At 41.8% G+C, this 26,075-nt stretch overlaps 1 protein-coding gene across 1 annotated transcript in view; it reads left to right on the plus strand.

Moving 5' to 3' along the window:
• The window catches only part of LOC148025410 (uncharacterized), a 74,358-nt gene that overhangs the window by 27,899 nt on the left and 20,384 nt on the right, over positions 1–26,075 (plus strand). Inside the window, exons 5-6 of the mRNA XM_087692529.1 lie at positions 22,106–22,193; positions 22,285–22,368. Of these exons, the coding sequence (XP_087548655.1) occupies positions 22,106–22,193; positions 22,285–22,368 (172 nt within the window). The remainder of the gene's footprint in view (positions 1–22,105; positions 22,194–22,284; positions 22,369–26,075) is intronic.

Genomic DNA, 26,075 nt, shown 5'->3' on the forward strand with positions numbered 1-26,075 from the left:
AAAAGGAGAAACAAGAGAGAGATTCATACGACTCAAAGGGGTTGTATGAACTTGACACTGGGCCTTGTTGAGATGAAGAAGATGTGTTGCTAGTCATCCCAAATATCATATGTCCTCCATGATCGAAGAGGGGGACCAGCCTCACCGATTGGTTTGGATGGAGTAGCAAAGTTGGTAGAAGGGGTGTAAGCTTGACTATAGGTAATGTGCAACTACTCTTTAAACTCCTTTTTCATGAGATTGAAAAATGGAATAGGAGAAGAAAAAGAGGGTGAATGTCAAAGACAAAAGTTGTGATAAGTTATGCCAATTGGGTTTTGGTGGTTAGTTGGTATCAATTTTGACCCTAGGACAGTTGTTTAGCCAATATAAGTATCAATGGTGACACTAGGGACTAGCATTAATTAATTAATTAATGCCAGTCTAAGGGTCAACAAAGGTTGGGGACTATTGCAAGTTGCAAATGGCCTAGCTGATTTAATTATGGATGGGCATTTTTAAGTTTGGGTAGGGTCAGAAGGGTTGAAATTAATTTTCAAAATGATTTAATTTTAAAAATTAATTTAACGACCGGATAATGTTTGAAAATGGGTTTAGAAGGCTGCTACTTGGCAAAAATGCCCATACAAACTCAGAAAACGTTTTTGGGGTTTGGGTCTCAGCCATTCAGTCAGTTTTTAGCTCGAGAGAGAGGAAAAAGGTATTACTGGTCAGAATTCAGACCTGTTGTCAGCCATAGGAGGTAGTAGACAGTAGGTAGGAGGCGAGGAACAGTAGGCGGCAGCAATTTTGGCACTAGGAGTTGTTGATGACAGCATTTAATGCAGGCAATAGCAGATTGGAGGACTCTAGGCAACATGCGACAATATTAAATGCTGAGTGGTGCAGGTTGCAAGCTGAATCTAGGGTTTTCCCGTATGAAATTCTGAAATTTCTCTCTTTGGCATTTTCTCATCTTCTTTAGTCAATTCTCAAGAGATCTCAGCATTTCTTAGCCATTTGGAGCAAATCTCAACTATATTTGGTGGACAGTAGAGGGAATTTCTTTGTAAACCCTAAATTTTTGTAGAAATTAGGTTTAGTAGACACCTTGGAACTTGTGCCAATAGGAGAAGGCATCATACACTGAAATCAACACCTGCAATTTGTGATATTAATAGTGATTTCAGATGTGGGGCCATCCACTCTAAATTCGGGGCAGCATGTGGCTAGTTGGGGTCTGATTAGAGTAAGTCCTGGGTGAAATTCAAGAGGCAAATTATCCAATTTGTTTGCTGATTGCATATATAGTAAAGGGCTTTTGGATTAGCCAAGGAGATTGTGGAATCTGTGCTTGTAATCAATCCATTGGCAATTGAAGGTAATGAAATGTTGAAAGGGGTGCTAGTTTTGGGGCCAACAGGATGCCGAATGTCCAAGACTATTAAGGTAAATTGTGCATTTCAATTTGTGTTTATTTGTTGATTGTTGTAATTAAGTGCTTGATCAAGGAACTACCACCCTATTTGAGAAGGAAGATTAGTTTCATCTGAAGTGAGTGAACCAATGCTGTAAATGAAGGAAAGAATATATAGAATGCTGAAGGGTAGAGTTGTCCAACAACTAGCAACTCTTATCAGAGCGGGTTGAGGAAAGTGTCGATGTGCGTTGTCCTCTAGAGACGGAACTTGAGTGTAGTAACCACGAGTTTGAGCAGAGGTTGATGAAGAAAAGTCTTGAAACACAAATGACTTGATATAGACGATGGACATTGATCAACGACAATATTGGGAGGTTGGGTGACAATTGTTGATTGTATAGCAACTGTGGCTAGGGGCTAGACAATTAGTGGAAGAGGGGTGATGACTAAAACCTGCAAGACAAGGATGGGGCTGAATGGTGGGCAGCTTGTCTATTTAGAGACTTAGAAGGATCCTCCTAAATCAGGGTTTTACATGTGGGACACAGAAACTCTCTAGAACCATTGCCCGTTTAATGAAACTTTGGTAATTCACTCTTTTGGGGCTGCTTTGAAGAGCTAATCAAAGTATAATGATTTTTTAGCTTAATAGAGAAAATGGGTGATGAGACAGAGATATATCAAGCACTCCAAGAATGTAAAGGGTTGTCGACAAGTTGGGTGAAGAACCGTAGGATGAGAGAGGACCCCCTTTGAAGTCCAAGGAATGGGACCCCCCTTTGAAGAAGAAAGGTGAGCTTCCTTTAAACTCCTTGTTGAATCCCCCTTGAAGAAAGATAGGATATCAAGAAACTCATGGATCGTGGCCTCTGAAACATTGAGAGACCAAGGAAATGCTGTTGGCAGGGACAAAGAAGGTATCTAGGGTGCCAATAAAATAGAAGCTAGGTAGCTCCTAGAGGTGGCCTCTCAAACTTAAGTACAAGAAAGAGTGGAGGGAGAGGTACCACATAGAATCTTCTTGATGCCCGCATCAAGATGAGAAAATGGATAGCTCCTAAGGAGCTAGGGGTGGACAATAGTCACTATCTCATAGTGGAGCAGATTGTAGAGTCGAAGGAGAGAAAGGAAATTCTCTATCTCTCGAAGGAGTGGATTGACGAGATGACGATATCCAACAATCACTGTCTCTTGGTAGAGTGGATTGTAAAATTGGTGGCGGAGAAATCCGTCTCTAGGAGGTTGTGGCACCTGATGATGCTCTTTTTGCTCATAAGGACTTTTTATGCATTAGATGTATGTTATTGCCTTGAGTGTAAGATGATGGTATCCAACAATCACTGCCTCTTGGTAGAGTGGATTGTAAAATTGGTGGCGGAGAAAGCCATTGCACTCGAAAATGGGTAGGGGAAACTTGCGTAGTGCATTGTGGCGGTCTCTAGGAGGTTGTGGCACCTGATGATTCTCTTTTTGCTCATAAGGACTTTTAATGCATTGGATGCATGTTATTGCCTTGAGTGTAATAATCTGATAGCCAATGTAGAATGATTTTTGTGGCCTAGAAAAGAGATGTGGCATAAGGAGGGCCAGGTGGTAGACGTGCATACTCCGGTGGTGGGGGGGAAGCAAAGGTCGAAGTTGACAGTCTTCAGTGGTATGACTGTTCTTGTCACAATAGGAGCACCTAGTGGATTGTTCGTCAGTAGAAGCCATAGCATCAAAGTGTCAATTTGTAAAAGGGAGAGTGGGAGAGAGAAGAAGATGAGGATAACTCCTAGCGATGTAGCAGAAATGGGGGGTAATCAGAAGATGTTACTGCTCTTGCAACCTGTCTTTGCCTTCTTCGAAACGGGTGAAAGCAAACCAAAGGGAGAGTAGGGTTTGCGGGTAGAAACACAGTGTGTTTATGACAAACATTGAGAGAGGAGAAACTTCGAAAACACAGAAGAAGATGATGATGAATGATGAATGACTGAATCATACTTAGTGAATTAAGCTAATATAGTGGAGTTGAAGCTTTGAAGATAACTGCATTGTCCAATCTGAATTAGGTGGCAGCATTTGTAGGGAATCTGCATAGTGAAGGGAGCGAAATGTAGTCCTCTGGTAGTAGGATATCAAAGGTAAATGCGGAAGGGTAAAGGAAAGGACAGCCAGCTGTAGAGGGAGTGAAATGTAATCTTTAGGAGCTGTTAGAGATGAAGGATATGCTGAAATCTCTCCAAGATGATGGCTACTATCAAGGTGACTGTTGGGCAGCCAGCTAGAGGAGAAAATGCAAGAATATCTGATGAAGATCTCTCCATGTAAGCGGCTGTAGATAGGCGACTGTTGGGCAGCCCTTCAGGAGTGAAGAAAACACAAAAACGTAGGTATTTGATGTAGGGCTGATAAAGAAGGTCTAACCTGCTGTAAATGGCTTGAATTTGCTCCAAATGAAGCTTGATGATCATGCTAGGTGAGGAGGGCTGATGTCAAATGATGTAGGTTGCAAAACACAAAGTGGAGATGGATGTAGAAGCCATGAATCGTAATGTCCTCCTTGCAGGGCGCGAATCATAGTGGAGAGGATGAAGAAAGGAGAGAAGAATATGGAAGAGAGTGACAGTGTCAAAAAAAATGAATGTGTGGGATGATGAATGGGTGGAGTCAATGCTGTATTTATAGGCATGGTCTCTCTTGAGTGGTGCCCACTGAAGTCTCTTGGGTGGTGCCCCAACTCTCTTGGGAGACACCTAGAAAGCCTTTTTGGAGCTGTAAACGGAAATCAAAAACAGGAATGGAGGAGGGAAATGTATTGAATGACTTGGTTTCTCAACACACTTGTGTATCTATTCAAAGAACCGCTCCTATAGAAGCATTTTCCATAGTTAGTGCATTGTGTGTGAATACAACACAGGTACGGTACCTAGCTATGCAAGACCATGAATAGTTAGTAGGTTAATACCCAAATTTGGTACATAAAGAACTTTTGTTGAAGAACGTTGTTGATTTGGTAATAGGGGAATGGTCCCCACTCCATGAACGGGTATGGAAGAATTGTCACCAACGGTGATGGATCCTCTCTCAAACTTTCTTGAAGCCAACCTTGTTGGTAGGTCATGTGGGAAGAAGCCCCACTGTCCATAAGCCAAGACTTCTCTGTAGTGGAAGAAGCAAGAGTAGTATCATCCTCCTTGAACACATGTACGAAGATGGACTCGATGGTTGTTGGGGTATCTTGGGCACTTGGGCACTTGGGCACTTGGGCTTCGTTTGGTATCCTTCATGTCCTCTTTTGTGTCGTCTTGTTTCTTTGCCTTTGACTTTGCCTTCTTCTTCCCTTTCCTTGAACTTGTGGTAAAAGCCTTCGTGGAGTTGGATCCATTGGCTCCTATCTCTTTGAGCTGCTTGTCAAGCTCCAAGACTAGCGGGGCTAGATCCTCCTGTCAAAATGACTAAGTGACTAGAGAGACAGTAGGGTTTGCGAGAGAAAACACAGTGTGTACGGCAAACATTGATAGAGAAAAGAGACACAGAAGATGATGAAAGATGAATCATGCTGATGAAATGAATATGATACAAGGGTGCTGTAGCACAAATAAAGCCTTGGAGTGCACGAAGACTGCCGAAGAAGCCTCTGAGTTTGCAAATGCAAGATGAGGAGGTATCGCTTGGAGTAGGGAGACTGTCTTTGAAGGGTGAGGAGCCTCCAAATCTGCAAACACAAGGATGAAGAGTGATACCTATGAGTAGGGAGACAGTTGATAAAGCATCTGTTTGCAAATGCAAGCCTGATGAGGTGACGCTACTGGAGTGACGTTAGAAGGGTGGGAAGCATCCAAGAACCAAACGCAAGGTGCAACTGCCTCTGATGAAGGGGGCGTCAGATGGTGAGGAATCTCCCTAGCAGCCAAATGCAAGAAGGTGGAGTCGCCAAAAGGGTGGAGGATGACGCCAGATAGGGTAAAGGATGACGCTAGATAGGGTGGATGCTGACACCAAGAGAGTGTGGACTCCAAACGCAAGGTGTAGGAGCACAGAAGATGTTGTTACCAACAATGGAGGATGGGCGCCAGCTGAAGAGGAGCACACTGCCACCATAAATGCAGCCAACTGGAGATGAAGGTTAGTGCCAGGAGAGCGTGGAGATGGTGGTAGGAGAGGAGAGAGAGAGATGATGGAAGAGAGAGAGTGTCAGAAGACTGACGAAGAGAGAGTGGGAGTGATGGATTGAAGGACTAGCTGTATGGAATGAATGAGAGAGTGGCCTATAAATAGGCACAGTCAATCTAGGGTGGCGCCCCTTTTTGGGGCTGCAAACCCTAAACGCAATACGCAGAAATGCAAAAACGCAAATTGTGGGTGAAGGGTTTCTCAACACCTCCCAAAGAAGTGTCTCATGGGTCCTCCATGTAAGAAGGTTGATGTAGAATACATCAAACTTTGGATGTGGTAGGTGAGTTAAGAGAATCGTTGCCATATCCTTCGAATATATAGTCCTCTTGAGGGATGCAAGCTCATCCCTCATGTTCTCCAATTTGTTGATGTGATTAACGCTAAGCATCCGAAGTTTCTTCTTAAGAGAAATCTTGTGGGCAAACATCTTTTGATGATACAAAGACATGAGCTTCTTCCACACTTTTGTTGCTGTCTTCAATCTGTGAACATGCACTAGGATAGAGTCTTGTAAGCTCATGAAAGGAAAGGATCGAGCTTGAGATTCCCATAGGGCTGCACTATCCATTGATGTTCCCTCACGGGGATCCTCCATGGGATTGGGTATAGATACAGTAACAATCTCCCAAAGATCAAAGGTGTTGAGGATGCATTCCACCTTGCATGACCAAAGCAAATAATCCGAGTCATCAAAGCCTTGGAACCAGGGATTAGATATCTTCATATAACTTGGAAACACACAAAAGGCTGCTATGTTTTGTTGTAGGAGAGCTTGAACAGAGGGAAAATTTGCAACACCTACAAAAGAAGAGTTGTGGATGTCCCATCTTTGTTGAATGTCACCTATAGAATGCAAAAAATTTGCGTTCACAGCACCAGATAGCAGGCTGAAATTTTAGTTTTAAGCAACAGTTTGGTCTTCTCCTTGGCTGGGAACCTCGTGTCCTCATGTAGGTGATGATACCATGTGAGGGTGTGCAATAGAAGAGAATCATGAACATAAAGAGAAAAGGAGAGGAAAAGAGAGAGCGGAAAGTGAAGAATGATCAGCAGTAAATAAAGAAGAAAGCTGAATACAATGAGGACTGATGAGTCCCTACATGTAGGCGATGGTACCATGTGAGAATTCTTAACGGAAGTGAATCATGAACATAGAGAGAAAAGGAGAGCAGAAGAGAGAGCAGGAAGAGAAGAATGATCCGCACTGAACAAAGAAGAAAGCTGAATAGAATGAGGACCGATCAGTCCCTACACACAGCTCAAAGTGTCAGTGAGGGCATTGGATCAACATGAATAATAATGACAACTCCTTTGATGGTGACGGAGAGGGAGAGTGGGCAGCCTGCTGTCCACTATGGAGATGGAGAAGACTGCAGCCATGTGACGGAGCACTTGCCAAGATAGAGAAGGAATGAATGACCAGCCAGCTGGTTACAGCTATGAATAGCCAAATATGTACAAAACTAGCCGGACCAGCAATAAAATATGCCATCAATGCTGTTCGACCTGGACAGATTGCTGACGTGTTGGTGACTGCTGACATGGTAGCAATAAATGCTGGTGATTGCATAGAACATGCTGATGTGGCAGTTCACAGTCATCTGGGGCAGTATAGCTGCCAAACAAACACCCAAAACTCGAAGAAAACATAGTGAGAGCTCCAAATGTTTGTGTCAGAATCTAACTAGGGCTCACAACTAGGAGATGATTGACTGACAAAATAAGATAGGCTAACAGAAGCCACTCTTGGTAGGTGCTATTATTTGGAACCTTTCTTGTAGCCAATAGCTTTGATTAAACTTCTCAAGCATATGAATAGTGTCATAAACAGGTAGCAGAACAGTGGAAATCTATTAGGATGCCATGAGGATGTGAAATTTTATTGCTTTACTTAGCATTTGATTAAAAGTTAATCAAATGTACGAAGGGACTTGCACATGTGAGATGCAAGTTAATTATTTCACAGTATGGTACCTAGGATCCCAAAATATCAGTTCATGCCAAAGACAAAAGTTGTAATGAGTTATGTCTAACAGATACTAGGTGGTACTTGATGATAGACTTTGACCTAGACCAATTTATTGGTCACTAATGTCAAAGTGACATTAGAAACTAGGCATTAATTAATTAATTAATGTTAGTCTAAGGGCTAGTAATTACTAAGGGATACTTGGAAGACGAATTGGTCCAGCCAATTTAATTATTGGAAGGTGGAATTTTTTTTTGGGCACTAGAATAATGATTAAATTAATTTTCAGAATATTAATTGGTTAATGCTATAAAATGGGATTAGAAGGTTGCCCCTTCTTGGCAAAACTTGCCCATGCAAGTGAAAAAAACGTTTTTGGAGCTGGTGGAAGTCTAAGCCATTCTGAAAGAGGAGGAGGTTGTTAGAGAGCAAGGAGATGTCGTTGATGTAATTTACAGCTACCAAGGACTTGAGCTACAGCAGGTGATAGCAGTTTGGAGCCTTTAAGGGGTAGGTGACAGCAGCCCAATGTCCTTTAGTGCAGGTGATAGCATACAAGAGGGAGCAGTAGTCTTTTTGGTGGTCCTTACATTGTAGGTAACAACTTCCATGGCTGTTTGAGCAAGGACAACAACACTTTTTTAGTCTTTCTCACAATGAGACTTTGAAATTTAGCATTCTCTCTCAACCTACAGCCATCTCTCAAGTTATCTCAGAAAATCCAGCCATTTGAGTCATCAAAGGTGGAGACATTGGAAAACCTCTAATGTAAGCCGTAATTTACAGTAGAAATTAGGGTTTGACAGCCACCTTAGGATGCATGCGTAGAATTAAGAGCCTAGGCCTTGAATTTCAAGTAGTTAAAATGAAAGAATTTCAAGGAGATTCAAGAGACCAGCTAGCCCATATTAGATTTGGGGCTTAATTTGTTTTTCAAGGAGCAAGGTGAAGGTCAATCCCCAAGCAAATCAAGGGTAAATTGGTTTAAAGGCTTTGTTTCAGTTTGGTAGCAAAAGAGGCACTTGGATGGGCAAAGGAGATCAGAGAATCTTAGTTATACTCCATCCATTTGCAATAAGAGCTAAAGAAATATCGCAAGGGGTGTCGGTTTTGGGGCCAACAAGTTATATAGTGTCCAAGATTAAAGTGGTAAAGTGTGCATTTTCAGTTTATGTGAATTTTATGGTTGCTGTAATTGTTTGATTAATCAGGTCATTACCACCCTCGTTGAGGAGGTAGGCTGGTTTCAAGATTCAGTTGCTAGGATACCATCAAATCCCTTGACTTGGTGGGCCCAAGGCACTTGATTGAAGGTTAGAAGCATTGCTCTAGTGTTGAAATTGTATTCAACTGAGCAATTACAACAAGGATGTCTTCAGATAGTGAGATGGGATCGAGCAGTGATGATGCATCTCATTCTGAAAATGCACATAATGAAGGTGAAAATGCAATGCCTAATCTTGGAACATGCTTATAGCATGGGCAGCAAGCTGATAATGTTGGTTTAAACTTTAAATCAAAATGTGGGTCCTTCTAGGTCTCTTGAAGTTGATATGCAAGGCGAACTTGGAAGTACCAATCCAATGCTTTTTGGAAAGCAGAGCACGTATGCAATGATGGGGTAGCTAGGGTACTTTGGTGGTGGCACTAGTTTCCATGCTATGGTGGGTATTCACATAAATTGAAATGCACACTTTACCTCTTAAAGCTTGGACAATGGACAGCTTGTTGGCTCCAAAGCTGGCACCCCTTGTGGTATTTCTTTGTTTTTTATTGCAAATGGATGGAGGGTGACGTCACAGATCATCCTCAGTGATGCATTTTACCTTGATGTGTTTGAGTTAGAGCCGATTTTGGATTGGGCTCTTTTAGGCTTAGCAAAGCATAGAATGTCTAAAGTATTGTCTGATGCAATGGGGAGCTTGCATCTCCACTCCCCTAGTGTTAGACAACTTGGTTATGTAGTGGATCTCAGTTGTACTCGGTTTGCCTCCAGGGTATTATATACTCGGTATTGTACCTTATCGTTCCGATTCATACCAATTCATACTAGGAAAAAACAACTCCCCTCCCCCCTCTTCCTTGTAGTGAGTGTTGGGGCCTTAGCCATTTTTTGACCATTTTCTAAGAGTCTCGTGACCGTTTTCTTGATTGTTTTAACTTATTCATGTTGGCTTTCTATTTGATGATGATGGTAACTTTGTTAGTGGGATGAGGTCGAGTGTCTTATCATCCACTTCTGAGGAGTTATCTTTGGATTTCCTTGATGAGCACTCTGATGTGGATGACATTGACAATGATAGTGATGGCTCAGTCTTGTTGAGATTCATTCCCTGTGCCACATCAGCAGTGCCATGTGGTAGGCTGCCATGTGGCAGCAATCGGACTGTCCGACTGCAGTTGGCTGCATTTAATGCAGCTGACCTAATTATTTCGGGTTATATTGAGGCTATTATTTTCATCCTTTATAAGGCTGAGTTTCCAGCATTCTTGTGTATTGTATTTGACAGATTTCAGCCTGCTGGTGACGGAGATTGCTCTTGGGCTGACAGAGATCGAGATCCTCAAGTTAGAAAGATACACATATATTTTCTCTGCACCCGTGTATAATTCTGCATCCCTATACAACATTCTTCACTGCAGATTTTTTTCGTTTCAGTCTCTTTCTCCCTCTTTCTTCTTTCTCTGTTCACTTTTTGTCATGGTCATTCGCTTCTGCATTGCTTCACTTTGACATGGTATCAGAGCATTGAAGCACTGACCTAGGGTGGATCTATCTGAAGAGGGGTTTTCAGCGCGACACAAGGCTGCGTTTTCAGCATTCAAGTGTGAGTAGGTGGTTTGCGCAATAAAACAAGGCTGAGGTGAGTGTGGTTGTGCGAGAAAAGAGAAGATTAGGGTGGATCTATCTGAAGAGGGGTTTTCAGTGCGACACAAGGCTGCGTTTTCAGCGTTCAAGTGTGAGTAGGTGGTTTGCGCAATAAAACAAGGCTGAGGCGAGTGTGCTTGTGCGAGAAAAGAGAAGATTTGCTGAAGCTGTTAATGTTTTTTGCTGTTAGAGAAGGAAGAAGGCTGTGTTTTTGGCCTTCAAGTGCAGATTTTACCTTTTCATCGCCTCCGGTGGGTAAAGAAGGGACGGGATGAGCGAACCTCAGCCCTAGCAGGCTGTATTTTCACATTCAGAGAGGGACTGCTTTTTGTGTTTTGTGCAGGCATTGTAGGTAAAGATGTCCTCTGAGATTGAGACAAAGTTTTAAGCGATCATGAACCAGAAGGTGCTCGTCCTACTAGCTCTTCCTTCAGATCAAAAGTTCGATAGTGAGAACTACTGCATCTGGGGGTTATGATGCTTGCCATATTGGAGTTCTATGATTTGGTAGAGCTTGTTATGGAGGCTATCAATCGTCCTTCTTCACAAGATGAGTCCAGACTCTCTTCCAGTGAGAAGGCGGAGTTGGAAAAGGCTCAGGCACATTGGGATAAACTCAATGTACGCATTTGCTCATTTTTATTTCTCTCATGTACTACAGTTATTATCTTTTACATAGAGCATTTGACGGTGGCTAGGGAGATATGGTTGGAGTTGGATTGGATATATAATCAAATGACCGTCATGAAGTGTGTGTCTCTGGAAGTGCAAATGAGAACTATGAGTGTCAACAAGTCATCTTCCATGCGGGAACATATCAACAAGCTAATGCAGCTTCAGATGTAGGTTCAAAACACAGGGAAGGTGATCACTTCTGAAGACATGGCGATAATCCTCCTTTTACAGTTATCGCCTTGCTTCAGTAGTTTTTATTCCACCTTGATTGCTTCAAGGCGGTATGAGACTCTTCGGTGGGAAGAGTTGGTTCCTATGGTCTTGGACCAAGAGGAGCGATTGAAAGGAACCAATGCTTCGAAGTTTGAAGCTTTGGTTGGTCAATCCTCTCAGAAGAAGGGGAAGGATCAAAAGAAGAAGAAGAAAGAAAAATCCAAGAAGGACAAAGACAAAGAGTCTACTTGTCACATTTATGGCAAAACAAGTCACTGGAAGAAGGATTGCCCCGACAAGGAGAAGAAGGAGAAATCTTTAAAGGATTCCGGAGCGGTGGCTGCTTCCTCATCAGCTACTTTTCTCCATTTGGAGGTGGTTGAGGATTCAACTATGCCGGCTTTTGATGCTGCGTTGACTGCCCCATTTACTCGGGAGTGGATTGTTGATAGTGGTGCCTCTAGGCACATGACTCCTTCAGCAGGTGTTACTCATTTGCGGCCTTCTCATGGTCAGATTTTTATTGGAGATAGTTTGTCTATTCCTATCAAGGGATGGGGCATTATGCATCTTATTCTAGATGGGTGTGGTGGTGCCCATGCTTTTAAGGTACTCTATGTGCCGGCATTGGGGTATCTTCTCTCGGTGGACAAGATTTGTGCACTCGAGTCTCGGCCTCTTGGTCGAATTTGATGTGTATTCTTTTTGGATTCTTGATTGAGGATCGAGAGCGGTTCTTTCTTCAGGTTATGAGGACAGTGGAGTCTACAAGTTGCGGTCTTCTTTTGCCTTGATTTCTCTTCTTCTTACCTCTCAAACACAGTGCGAGCTTTGGTATGCTCGGTTTGGTCACCTCAATTGTGAATACCTTCTGAAGGCGTCCAAGGACCAGTTTGCTTGAGGTTTGCCAGATATTGTGGTGAGTTAGTAGCCTTGTGTATCCTGCATCGATGGGAAGCAGATTCGTGATGTTGTTCCCAACAAGGCTTCGAGGCCGTCTTTAGCACCCTTGGAGCTTGTTTCCACCGATCCTTGTGGACCAATGAGAATGGAATGTCTACGAGGGAGTTTGTATTTCATGCTCATTGTAGATGATTATAGCAGGATGACATGGGCCTATTTCTTGAAGTTGAAGTCAGAGGCTTTCTCCAACTTCAAGGATTGGTTGCTCTTTGAGGAGAACTGATCAGGGCGGAAGCTAAAGACCTTACAATTGGATAAGGGAGGAGAATTTGTTTCTAATGAGTTTGCTTGGTTTTGTGCAGATCATGGCATACACTAGGAGTTTGCCAATACAAACACCCTTCAAGAGAATGACATTTTGGAGTGGAAGAATTGTAGTGTGATCGAGATGGCTCGTACTATGATGGAATATCGTCAGACACCTCAGTGTCTATGGGCTGACGCTGTGGCCACTTTAGTTCACATCCTTAATTGTTCTCCTACTTCCGCTATTGTTGGTATGACACCTTTTGAGGCGTACTTTGGATTCAAGCCTGATGTTTCTTATTTTAGGGTTTTTGGGTGTGATGCTTATGTTCACATCTTGAAGACACAGCGTGACAAATTTGAAGTGGCTTTGAGAAGATAGGTCTTTGTGGGCTATAGCTTGTAGTCTCAAGGCTCTACCGATTGTATGATCTTGTTAAGTGGGATGTCTATACGAGCTGTGATGTTCTGTTTCTGGAGGTTCCAGCCCCAAAGGGGGGTGAGTATCACCCTATACTTGGAGATCCCGATGATAGTTGGGCCCCAATGGTTGTTCCTCTCGAGTCTCTCTCTCTTGAGGATTCTTCTTCGGATGAGGAGCCTACTTCAGCAGATGGAGAGTGTCGAGGTGAGATTCGGTCTTCTCCTCGTTGGGCTCGTGACACGCTCCGAGATTCAAGGATTGAGGGGGTCCTTAAAGAGTGGGAACCGCAGGATGAACCGCGGAGGTTATGAAGGCACCAGGCACATTCTACGGAGCTTGTTTGCTTTAATTACTGTTTGATGTCCCGTGTTATGTAGGATAGAGAGCCTACATCAGTAAAGGAGGCTTTACAGTCTGATCATTGGCAGAAGGTGATGGGAGCCGAGTTGGAGGCCATTGAGCAGAATGGCACTTGGTCTCTTGTGCCTTGTCTCTCTCATAAGAAGGTGATTAGTGTCAAATGGGTCTTCAAGACCAAGTATCATAGTGATGGCTCTTTGGACAAGTACAAGGCTCGACTTGTTGCTAAAGATTTTGCACAGCACCCACGTGTTGATTTTCATGATATCTTTGTCCCCATTGCTCGCATGGCGACTATTCGTGTTCTTGCTTTGGTTGGTTATAGGAGATGGCCTGTCTTTCAGTTGGATGCGAAGTTGGCCTTCTTGAATGGTGATTTGAAGGAGGAGATCTATGTAGAGTAGCCTCTTGGCTTTGGTTCCTCAGATGGGCAAGTTTACAGGTTGAAGAAGGCCTTGTATGGCTTTCCACCTGCTTGGAACGAGAAGATTGATTTGTTTCTCTAGGCCAAGTTGGGATATCGGCACTCTAGGGCCGAGATCCGTAGCTTTATGTGCACACTTCCGAGGGTGGTCATGTATTGTTTGTTTTGTATGTTGATGACTTGATTGTTACAGGTGATCATACCCAGAAGATCAAAGAGACGAAGGCAGCCCTACATTAGAAGTTCAAGACGACGGATTTAGGACTTCTCCATTTCTTTTTGGGTGTAACCAGCCTTCCTTTCGTGGATGGGTGGTAAATCCCTGATTACAAATTAATCACAGCAGCAAACAATTAATGCAAATCTGAAAACACAAATTTACCTACTGATGTTGGACAATGCACACCCGATTGGCCTGAAAATTGGCGCCCCTTTCGGTATTTCTTTAGCTTTATTGAAAAAAAAGTTGATTTACAATGGGATTCTCCTGATCCCCTTTGCAATCCAAACTCCCCTTGCTATCCAAAATGACCAGCAAGTCTTCAATCTGATTTGCCTCTTGATTCAGGCACTTAATTGGCCTTCACCCACTTCATGGACGATGGAAATGCCCCAAATTTAATGACTGGCTAGTCCTCCACTTGAATTTAGCTGAAATTCACCTTTAGCCTTGAGAAATCCAAGTCTCGGAGCTTCCAATTTTTGGCACACTTCTCGAGGCTGTTGATAAACCCTAATTTTTGTTGTAAATTAGGGGGGGTTTATAGCAGAGAAATTTGCAATTTCTCTCTCAGCCTCCAAGGGTCCAAATGCTGAGATCTTCGGAGCAAGGTTGTGAAATGGCTGGGAGATGAGAGAGAAAGTTGTAGAGAGAGAAAATTCAGAGTTTCTTCGCAAAGAACTGAAGAAAATCTATCATTTACTTTTGCTGCCTTGTCTCAAGAGCTCGTAGATGCAAAGAATTGAAGAAAATCAGTCACATTTGCTGTTGCTGCTCTGTCTCAACAGTCTGTAGATCAGATTGGTGTTACGTACCATTTAACACCACTTTTCTAGTGTCATTAACTGACACTTACGGCCAAATGAACGACCTAGGCCAACAGCTAGCATCCGATACCACCAAGTACCTATGCGGCATAACTTATAACAACTTTTGTCTTTGACATTCCATGATTTCGTTGGGTCCTGGGCTTGTAAATTTACTTTAACCCTAGTTGCACCTCATATGTGCAACATAATTCTTAATCATGTGATTAAAAATTAATCCATATGTTAAGTGAGGTTTTAAAAATACATGTCCTCTTGACATTGGGCCACGAGATTTATCAATCTTAGAGGGGGATTTTCATCTCTCAGCAGAGATATGTACAGGAGCTCTTGGTGACTTTTGAGATGGAGGATTGTCAGTCCCTTTCTACTTCTATGGATCCGAATTGGAAGGCCACTTTACACACAAATTCTCCTTTGGCGGATACTACCCACTACCGTCAGCTGATTGGATCATTGATTTGGCTCCTCAACACACAGGTTGATCTATGTTTTGTTGTAGGTCTTTTGGCTGGGTTCATGAGTGCACCTCAGCAAGTGCATTGGCAGGCTGCTTAGAGGATACTTCGGTTTCTGAGGGGGACCTTGGACCTCAGGATTTCCTATCCAACAGGTACAGGTGCTTTTGATCTTGTTCTTGCAAGTTGGAGTGATTCAGATTGGGCTGGCAATGTGGATCACAGGCGGTCTACTACAGGTTATTGTTTCACCTTGGGTGTTGGTGCTATCTCTTGGAGTAGTAAGAAGCAGCCCACGGTAGCCTTATCTTCGATTGAGATAGGGTATTGGGCTATGTCTTCTACTACATGTGAGACTGTGTGGCTTCGACGGTTATTGGAGGAGCTTGGCTGCCCCCAGACTTGTCCTACTATTTTACTGTGCGATAATGAGAGTTGCATTGCCTTGGCATGGAAACTTGTATTCCATGCCCGGACGAAGCACATAGAGATCTAGTATCACTTCATCAGGGGGAAGCTTCTGAATGCGACCATTGATGTGGAATACTGTAAGATTGAAAACAATCTTGCAGATCTGTTTATAAAGACACTTTCCTAGGCTTTATTTCATTGACATTCTAGATCCCTTCGTCTGTTGCCTTGTCCAGGATCTGAGAGGGGGTGTTGAGAGTCATTCTCTGTGCCACGTTACCAATGCCACATGACAGACTACCACGTGGCGGCTGCGTTTAATGCTGCCGATCTGATTATTTCGGGTTATATTGAGGCTATTATTTTCAGCCTTTATAAGGCTGAGTTTCCAGCTGTCTTGTGTATTGTATCTGACAGATTTCTGGTGACGGAGATTGCTCTCGGGGCTTATGGAGATCGAGATCCTCAAGGTGGAGACATACGCAGATATTTTCTCTACACGTGTATAATTCTGCATCCTTATATAGCATTCTTCGATGCAGATTTTTTGGGTTTCACTGTCTCTTTCTCCCTCTCTCTTCTCTCTCTGTTCACTCCTTTGTCATGGTCATTCGCTTCTGCATTGCTTCACTCTGACAAGTCTTACACCTCTTTTTTGTATCTACTTCTAGTACATCTTGTGTATCCAATGCTACACCATAGAGTTTTTGGTTTTTTGCTCTCTTGTACTCAGTTTGTATGCTAATGGCATTGTTATTTGGCTTTCAACATGTGTTCTATTATCTATTGTCCAGAATAATCAAGTTTACTTTTAAAACACAGCTTTATTGAATTGTACCTTATAAAATCTCTAGGTAGCATTTAGTTACCATATGGTATTGTAGTGTATCTTTTATACATTTTGTACTCGATAACTATGCCCTCGTAACTTAGGCATCTTGCGATTTGTGAGCGTGTCATGAGGACATGTATTTTTGAAACCTCACTTAACATGTGGATTAATTTTTAACTACATGGTTAAGTAGATGTTGCACATGTGAGATGTAACTGGGGCTAGAGTAAATTTACGAGCCCAGGTTTCGAGAAAATCACGGGATGTTGAAGGAAAAAGTTGTTGTAAGTTATGCCGCACACGTACTTGGTGGTATTTGGTGCTAATTGTTGGCCTAGGTCATTCATTTGGCCATAAGTGTTAGTTGGTGACACTAGAGAAGTGGTGTTTAATGGTACCTAACGCCAAATTGATGGTCAAAGATGGCACAGAGACACTTGGGAATGAAAGTTGCCTAGTCAATTTAATTATTGGCCAATTAGATTATTTTTCAGAGTATTGAAATAATTATTAGATTAATTTTCAGTATTTAAAGTCTGAAAATTAATATTTAATAATGGATAATGCTGAAAAAACCATTTGGGAATGTTGCCACTTGTCAAAAATGCCCATGCAAGACTGAAAAACGTCTTTAGAGACTGGAGAGAGGCATTTTAGTGTATTCAGCCTACAAGATAGGGTAAGAAGATGCTATTAGTTTGATTTGCAGCCATTGGAGGACTATCTGAGGTAGCTAGGGGTAGAAGAAGACCGATCAACAACAAATGACAATATCTACAAGCTATTGAGATATGGCAGCAACAATAAATGACTGATTTTCTTTAGTTCTTTGCATGTATAAGTTGTTGAGACAGGGCATCAACAGCAGTAAATGACAGATTTTCTTCAGTTCTTCGTGAAGAAAGTCTGAATTTTCTCTCTCTTCAGTATTCTCTCACATATCTGAGCCTTTCTATACTCTTGCTTCAAAGATTACAGCATTGAGATTACCAGAGGCTAAGAAATTTCAGAAGAATTCTCTGTTGTAAACTCTAATTTGCAGTAGAAATTAGGGTTTAGCAGCAACCTTGAAAAGCGTGCCAAAGATTTCACGTGGAGGGACCATCAAATCAATGAATTCGGGGCATTTTTCATCTCCATCAAAGTAGGTGAAGGCCACTTGTCTGCTTGAATCAAGGGGCAAATTAGATTGAAAACTTGCTGGTCATTTTGGACAATAAGGAAAGTTGGAATACTAAAAGGGATTGGGAGAACCCCATTGTACATCAACTTCTTCTTCAATTAAGTTAAATAAATACCGAAAAGGGCGCCATTTGGGGTCAACAAGGTGTCCAATGTACAAGATGATATGGTAAAGTGTGCATTTCAGCTTTGTGAACTGGTTAATTGTTGTATATAGTGCTTAATTAGGTTATTTACCACCCTATCCAAGGAGGAAGCCTGGTTTCAGGGTATCCGTGGCATTATCATCATGGTCACTTGTTCCATGACTCTCTTTATGCTATCAAGATCCAAGGGACAAGCTGGTTGAGGGTATTCTGAAACTTAGACTAGCTTGAGATGTTTGTAGGCCTCGCTAACTAGGCGAGAAATGCCAAACATCTTTTCGATAGCAAGGCTAAGAATGAGCTTCAGGTATCATGAGGTTGTTTCACCTTGATCTCAATAGCTAGTTACCCATCATGTCCTTAAAATGGTTCATTGTATTATTTTCTTATAGTGGATGACTTTTGTCATTACATGTGGGACTTGGCTTTACTTCTTAAAGCAAAAGTTAGGGGCTTTTACTTATTTTGCCATGTGGGTTAGACTTGTCACAAATTAGACAGGTGTATAGATAGGGATATCCCAATTTGATGGTGGTGGTGAGTTTGTCTTCCACTAGTCACAAAGTTACTGCAACAGTATGGTAATGTCCATTAAATTGGCCTCGACCATCCATCCCTTGTAAAATGGAGCGACCGAGTGCAAGAAATGTTTCGTCAGAGATATAGTCCACTCCATGATGTTTGTAGTAAACTTCTTGATGAGTGCCTTTGGTTAGAATCTAATAACACTTTGGTATATCTTTTGAACCACAACCCAACAAAGTTGGTCTCTCGCAAGACCCCATATGAGGCTTTGTTTGGCCAAAAGCTGTATATTTCCCATAGTGCATCTTTGGTTATTGTCTGTACACACAGAGATGATAAGCAAACAAAGCTCTAAGCTAGATGATAGCTTTTGATTGTTATAGGCTACTCTTTAAAGGCCAAGGCCTATCATTTCTTCAATCCTCAAGTAGACAAGATCTTGACTTGAAGAGATGATACGCTTGATGAGAGAGAGACATTTTACAAGCTTTGCTCTAGTTACTTGAGTTAGGTCCCTCTCTTGCCTACCGTCCTTTCTGCTCTTTAGCTTGTTGAGGCATTGTTCTCTTCATAATAGTCTCTCAAGGACTCATGTCATTGGTGCCAATAAACCATATGAGATTCAAAGGGTCTTATGCACAGATGCAACCCTTGAATGCCCACAATGCTTTCCCTAGCTTACTCCATCCACAACATTTGCTTGTCTTTACCATTGATAATATCTCTCATAGGGAGCCAACTATGTGGCAGTGTAGACTCGAGTCTCAAGTGGCTGACTATCATGGAGAAGAAAGTTGAGTGTTGATACCAAAATGAATAACAAGAAAGTCATCTGGACTAAATGGACTTTTCTACTAAGTTTAGAGTATATTGTACCTTGGACAGAAACAGGGCATGGTTGTTTGTGCAAGGTTTTCGCCAGAAGGAAGGTATTGACGAGACCTTCGTACCCAATGCTCATTTTATGTCTATTCCATTGCTTTTGAGCTCAATTGCTCATAATGACTAGCCCATCTACCAAACGGACGTTACAATCACCTTCATGAATGGAATGTGGAGGAAGAGGACTATATGGCTTAGGCTTTAGCCACTTGGCTTTGTAATTCCAGGCCACATAGACAAGGTATTTCACCTACAGAAAGCCCTTCATGGGCGGAAGTCATAGGCAAAAGTGACAGGATGGAGATGATTCTTTTTTAAGAGCTTTTAAAGAATGTACATGTGAGCCTAGCACTGTCAATTCTATGATCCCTTGGGACCACCCCCTTGTATCTTGATTTTGCAATATAATTCTCAGCTTCAAAAACAGGACTCAAAAGAAAAAAGAGAAAAGAGAAAAGAAAAGGTCAGTCACATAGGAACTCATGAAGCCATGGGACTCCTGCTGTAAAAGAGCACGCCAAATGATAGTGGTGCCAAAAAGGCAAATAAACAATATATGTATATGTCTGTATATGTATGTGTGGCTGATGACAATCTGCATATTATGTAGTGTGCTATTACTATAGCAACATCTTGGTAGCCTAGATTTATTGTATATATACTACAATATATTTTAATGCATTTTGATTGTATTATTCAGGCTTATCTGACTTGCATTTTGATATTTCTATGCATTTTGATTGTACTATTCAGGCTTATCTGACTTGCATTTTATTAGTGGCTGTACTGAATATAGTTTCCCAGTACTTGACCTGACCTGGTTTGGCCCCCAGGTCCTTTAGTCCAAATTTTTGGTATTCAGTTCTCATTTCTGTTGCCTTGGTTTTCCTGGGTTCAAGATGTTTTCCATAGAGTCCTTTTGTGCTGGCTTACTGCACTAATTGCTTGCAAAGATATTGCTTTAGAACTGGCATTACACAACTCTTATGGCTGACCCTTATCCAACTTTCCCAAGGCTACTCCTACCCTTGCACAGTGTGCTTAGACACCTCTGCATGTGCAAAAATTTGAATTTTCCCTCACTGCACTCTTGCTGAAAAGTTTAGATGAATGATGCTGAACAAATTGCACTTCTCTTGCTGCGAATTACACCTTGTGGACACCTCTTAATTTGCAAAAATCTTCCCTCTTTGGACCGATGCTGAAAAGTCTCTATCAATGCTGTTGATGAACTTACACTTCTTGTGTTGCACATGCCTTTGGGCTATAGTGGCTGATTGCTTTCTGGTTTAGAAGCAGAACCTTTCGAGTTAACATTGACATGTGCCTGTTGATGCCAAGAGATGACGTTGCTCAGGTTTTTGCACTCAACCCCATAGCCTCTTGAACATAAGTTCTGTTAGCCCATCCTTGCTAAATATGATAATCGTGGAAGTGGCTACCCATGTCTGCCTTTGTACCCAACTACCTCTAGACAAGCTTCTTTGTCTTCTAAGGACTCACTACCAAATGAGTTATGACCATTGACTCTAGGTCACTAGGTGTGAACATGCCCCAAGGGCTAGGGTGGTTAAGGGGTATTGTATGTGAGTGTGTCCTAAACACTTTGGTTAAGGGGTCTTGTGACCTAAATGCTAGGATGGGTAAGGAGTCCTGAATATAGCATGTAAGGGCTGACCATGACACATCTCATGTGATCATAAACTTGGACTGTAGACCCTTGGCAATGGTGTGGGATGATGTTATGGGACATCAGCTCTTGCAATGGGAGTTTGGCATGATTTGATGCTGGTTGTAGGCTTGGGGTTGAACCTTTTTGGCTCTATGGCTGTGAGGCAAGCTTGAGACTGCATATTCATGTGTCAGCCCTAGAATGATCTCCTAGGCAGATCATGAGCTGATCGAGAGAGAGACATAGGCTCCAGGGATGGCAATTTTAGCTTAAGGCAGAGGGAGATAGGGCATTTGGTCTTTCAATGGCCTTGTTCCATACAGAAATAACTTTAAACTGACTTTGTGTCTTTCGCCCATGCAGCCACAAGGGCCATGTATGTGTTAGTCTTGTAGGGCTTGTGCTATGTCATGTGCAGGTTGGAGATCTATGTGGGCATATCTAGACTACTTCTCTTACGCTTGTTGCCTCTGCTTTGACTGGAGCTCACAGATTTGAAACTTGAACATGATCATTTGGCAGCAGACCATGAAGAGTCCTCAAAATGTGGGGGTTCATGCAATGAATCAAATGGTGCTTCCCTTCAGTTCTGCTCCCCACTGATGAATAAAATGACAATAGGAGACATGCACTCAAAATGACTGTCTACACACGCACATCCACAATGAGCAAGTGAATCTGTGAGGAAAACAAATTTGTTAATTTTTAGGCTCCAATTAGTGTGTCACTATCATGTGCCCCTCTGATGGCCTTGCAATTACAATCCTCACTTATGCCTTAGTGTGATAGGTTAAACAGTTCCCATTATATCATTGCTGAAAGGTGCCCACACCATAGGTGCATAAAAATCATGGTGTGACAAGTAACAATTTGCCAATGTTGTAAGCTTGCGATAGTAGTTTATAATACTGTTCTTGAAGCTTTGCCACAGTTTGATGTCTTCGTTGTTCTGCTCAATTCAGATATTTGTGCTGGATGTGTCTTTTAACAGATCTAACACTGAGTGTGCAAATTTTTTTGCTATCTTTGCACTAGCTTGTGGTTAAGTTTTGTTGAGTTACGATTGTGCTTCCAAACTAATTGTGTTTTTGTAATACTTTCATTGATTTGGAGTGCTCTGTTTGAACTGTGCAAATTAGGCATACCAGTCCTGTGATTCCTTGTTGCTGTATGATGGTAATACTTTAATGCATCTCACTAGCTCATCTGAAACATCTGTGTTTTTTGCCTGTTTCTTTTGTTTGGTGCAGTCGTTGCACTGGAGTGGCTTGGGTACCTCAAGGTGATGGCCATTTTGTTGTGGCCCATGCTGATGGGAACCTTTATGTTTATGATAAAGTAAGGCCATGTCTTTCTGGCCGTTTATGTTTGCTATCAAGCTACTGGAGTTAGTAAAAATGTGCAAGTTATTCTGGTCTTCTTCTTGCAGAACAAAGAAGGAAGTGGTGATGCATCGTTTGCTCCTGTAAGAGATGCTGCTCAGTTTCATGTTGCTCATGCAAGATCCAGCAAGGTTTTTTCCTTTCTTGGGGTCTATCCAGGCCTCTGTGATGACATTGATTTTTCTCTTTTCCTGATTTAAACTCAAGTCAAAATAATGGATTAATGAAGCATTGATCATGAAAATTTGGACCTATTGTCGGTTCCTTATTGTTCGATTTGATGATATCCTGCATTTTGTGCTTCTCAAGCATCTATACTGCACAACTTACAATTGAATTCAGAAAATCCAGGACTAATGCAGTTGATCTTCTCACAAATCCATTCTTTCTTGGGTCCAAGCTATTACAGTTTCAAGCTTTTTTGAGTCTCAAGATTCGAATCACTTTTGCATATCAAGCATGTGAAAACAATAGGGGGGGCAAAAAGCATGCACATTTTGCGGAAAATATGCATACTTCTGCTGTCAGAACTCCAGATTCCAAAACATCCTATGTTTGATTGGGGGTATAATGGCCTTAATTGTTCTTTCACATTGATGTGCCGAATCGATTCTTGCAGAGCTGAGTATTACTAGAGGTTGTTTTACGCTAAGATCTCGATACTTGTCTAATTCTTCTGTTCATTTAATTGGGCCTTCTTTTGTTCTAGTTATATACTTTAGCTAGTTAACCTTTGGGTACAAGGTTTATCTTATGTAGGGAATCAGTTACTTGAACTAAGAGGATTAGTCTAAATTCTGTTAGTGTTGTCTAGTTTAGGGTATGTTTGTCCATTTATTTAGTTGACCTTTCATTGTACATATTCTCTTTGTAAATTAACTGTAAGTTATTCTAGCATAACTGTTATAACATCTACCTTGGGGTATCATCAATAATGTTAAGGAATATATCTGAAAACCTTTGGTTTACCATTTCAAGCAAAATAATTCTTTAAGATCAATATTCCAACAGTCCCTTACAAGCAACTTATAGGGACTTAATAGAGTGTTTTGTTATTCTAAGGTTCCCATAACTTTGCTAATTGAGTCTTTTTTTTTTGTAATCAATTGACCACCCTATTGGTAAGTGACTTATTTTATTAATCCGTTGACCAGGGTTTAAATGTCCCTTTTTCTACACCTATACTAAATGACCATGCGAAGTGTAGGAGTTGAACCCAAGACCTTCTGGTCACCACACATTCAACTTAACCAATTGAGCTACATCCGTTTGGTCACTAATGAGTCTTCTCAACTAAGTCTAAGTTTAGTCAAATCACACTCAATTGATCTAATCGTAATTGGGTTTACTTGTAGGGTTCTGTCTTAGTTCCTTTCCTTAGTTTGGTCTAGGTTCTTTTGGTTCTATAATTTGATTGATACACTAGTTATGTCCAGGTTTCATTATTACAGTTGGTTGTGTCTAGTATCGCGTATGCTTGTAGCTGGCAAAAACATAATGGCCTAGTTTCCATATCAAGTCCTCTAGAAAATAGCTAAAAGCTGATTTCCTGCTTTGCGTTACCTTTGAAAACTTCTTGATCAAAAGCTATGTTTTAAAATTGAAGAATATCAAGCTTCTCAGAGGCTGCTGCATCTTGTCTATAAGCTTTCCCTCCTAAAAAAATAGTTGTATACACGAGCTAAAGTGAAGGGAAGTTCGCCAGTGATTTGAGCAACTCAAAAAGAAATTGGCAATCAAAGCAAGCTTGATGGGGAGGAATCGTTGAAGCTTTTGAGCAAAAAAGTTGTAGGTAGTTTAAATGCTAGGAGCCTGTTCTATATACCAGTATTATCTCCAGTACTAATTTGGAAGATGGAGACTCAAAGATATTTCTTGATACCATATTTGGAGGTTGCATGGTAATGGAGGATCTTCTTGTCACTCTTGAGAGAAGCAAATGACAACTGTTGTCCTTAACATACCAACTTAGCTCGATGACATCTTTGTATGATAGTAAATTGAACCACCTTTCTATATTAAACTGGCCCATCTTCCTCAAATGTGGCCAAGCTGATTGAGCCAGTCACTCAGCTTTCCAAATGCAAGTGAAAGTTGCAGCTTGGCATCTTCCAAATGATCATCAAGATAGATATGCTTTAAGGCAGGATTTGAGCACACATTTTTGGGAGTCTATCTTGATGATCATTTTAGCTGATGTAGAACTTTAGAATGCATATCTATTGAAACGTACCCAAAGGATCCAACTTGCACATAAGACATGACACAAGCCACACCCATGACAAAGAACATAAAAGGAATTTGCTCACCTTGCAGCCTTCAGCCTATGGGCCAAGAGTCCAAGAGTGATGATCATGCCCAATGATGTACACAATACGGCCTTGAGTCCTATAAATAGAACTTAGATACCCTAACCCTAAAAGTGCTCTTGCTGCACAACATTGGGTCACTTTATGACCATTGTGATCAATTTTACTAGTGCGCATCCAAATATCCAGAGATGTAACACTTCCCCCTTTATAAATGATCGCTATCCCCAGCAATATCCTCAAGGACAAAGTGGGGAAAACAACTCTTCAATGAACATATTGTAAAGAAATGCTTGAACGAAGAATGAGAACTCAAACTATACGACAAGAACACAGTGAACATTATAGAACTCAAGGTGAAGAGAGCTTAGAATAAATGGATGAATGAATGAATAAACAGTCCATGTTGATATGAATGCAATGAGCCTTGAACCTCTGTGTATTGGGTGGATTGGGGAAGAGGTGAGTTGGAGGTGGAGTCTGTGACATCGATGACAGCTCCGAGATTATGTTGTATCTTGAATGGATCTTGTAATGCAGCAGACGAGTCTCTAAGTGTGATCAGCTACTGTAAACGCGGATCACAGTGACAAAATCTGTCCAGAACAGGTTGAGATCAGAGGGTGGTCTGCTGGCAGTCCAACATAGTGGCAGCAGCTCCAAAATGCAGGAATGCTAGGTGGTAGCTGCAAAGTGAAAACACAGCTGCTGTATGACTTGGGCAGGTAGCCAACAGCTCTAAATTGGGTGGGTGGCAGCTGATGAAGGTGAACACAGATGTCGGTGATGACCACCAGCTTTGTGTGGATGCTAGGGAACTGGGGTGATAGCTGCAAACAGGGCACCTCAGCTGTAGAAGGCTGGACAGCACTCCAATGTTCAAACCTGCCTGCTTGTGGCTCCGCTCTCGTGTTCCTGTCACAACACGTTCATTCCTTGCCTGCCAAGTTTGCAACATCGACCTGCACTTGTCCTTAACGGAAGAAGGAACACACACACACACACACACACACACACACACACACACACACACACACACACACACACACACACACACACACACACACACACACACACACACACATATATATATATATATATATAGAGAGAGAGAGAGAGAGAGAGAGAGAGAGAGAGAGAGAGAGAGACTTTGCAAGAAAAGAAATCTGCACTGAACAAGGAAAGAATGCTGAATACAAGAAGAGGACTGATCAATCCCTGCACGCAGCCCACTATGTTAGTGAGGGCACCAGATCAGGCTAATGATGACGGCAACACTGGAGATGGAGGAGAAAGCCAAAGTCAGAGTGTGCATTTGCCAAGTGGAAGACAAAGGAATGAAAATGACCAGCCAATTGGGGCTATAAATAGCCCAAATTCCAAAATGTTGGTCGATTTATGTGCAAGGGCCCAAAATATGGGCCGACTATATTTAATGTAGTCACAATATGCTGATGTGGCAGAAAAAATCCCGACTGGAATGAACAATGTCTGGCATGTGATGATAGATTGGAAAGTGCAGAAAGTCC

The sequence above is a fragment of the Lygodium microphyllum genome, chromosome 14 (assembly GCF_053477565.2).
Source record: "Lygodium microphyllum isolate KBCC chromosome 14, Lygodium_microphyllum_v1.1.10, whole genome shotgun sequence".
In the NCBI taxonomy this organism is placed as follows: Eukaryota; Viridiplantae; Streptophyta; class Polypodiopsida; order Schizaeales; family Lygodiaceae; genus Lygodium; species Lygodium microphyllum.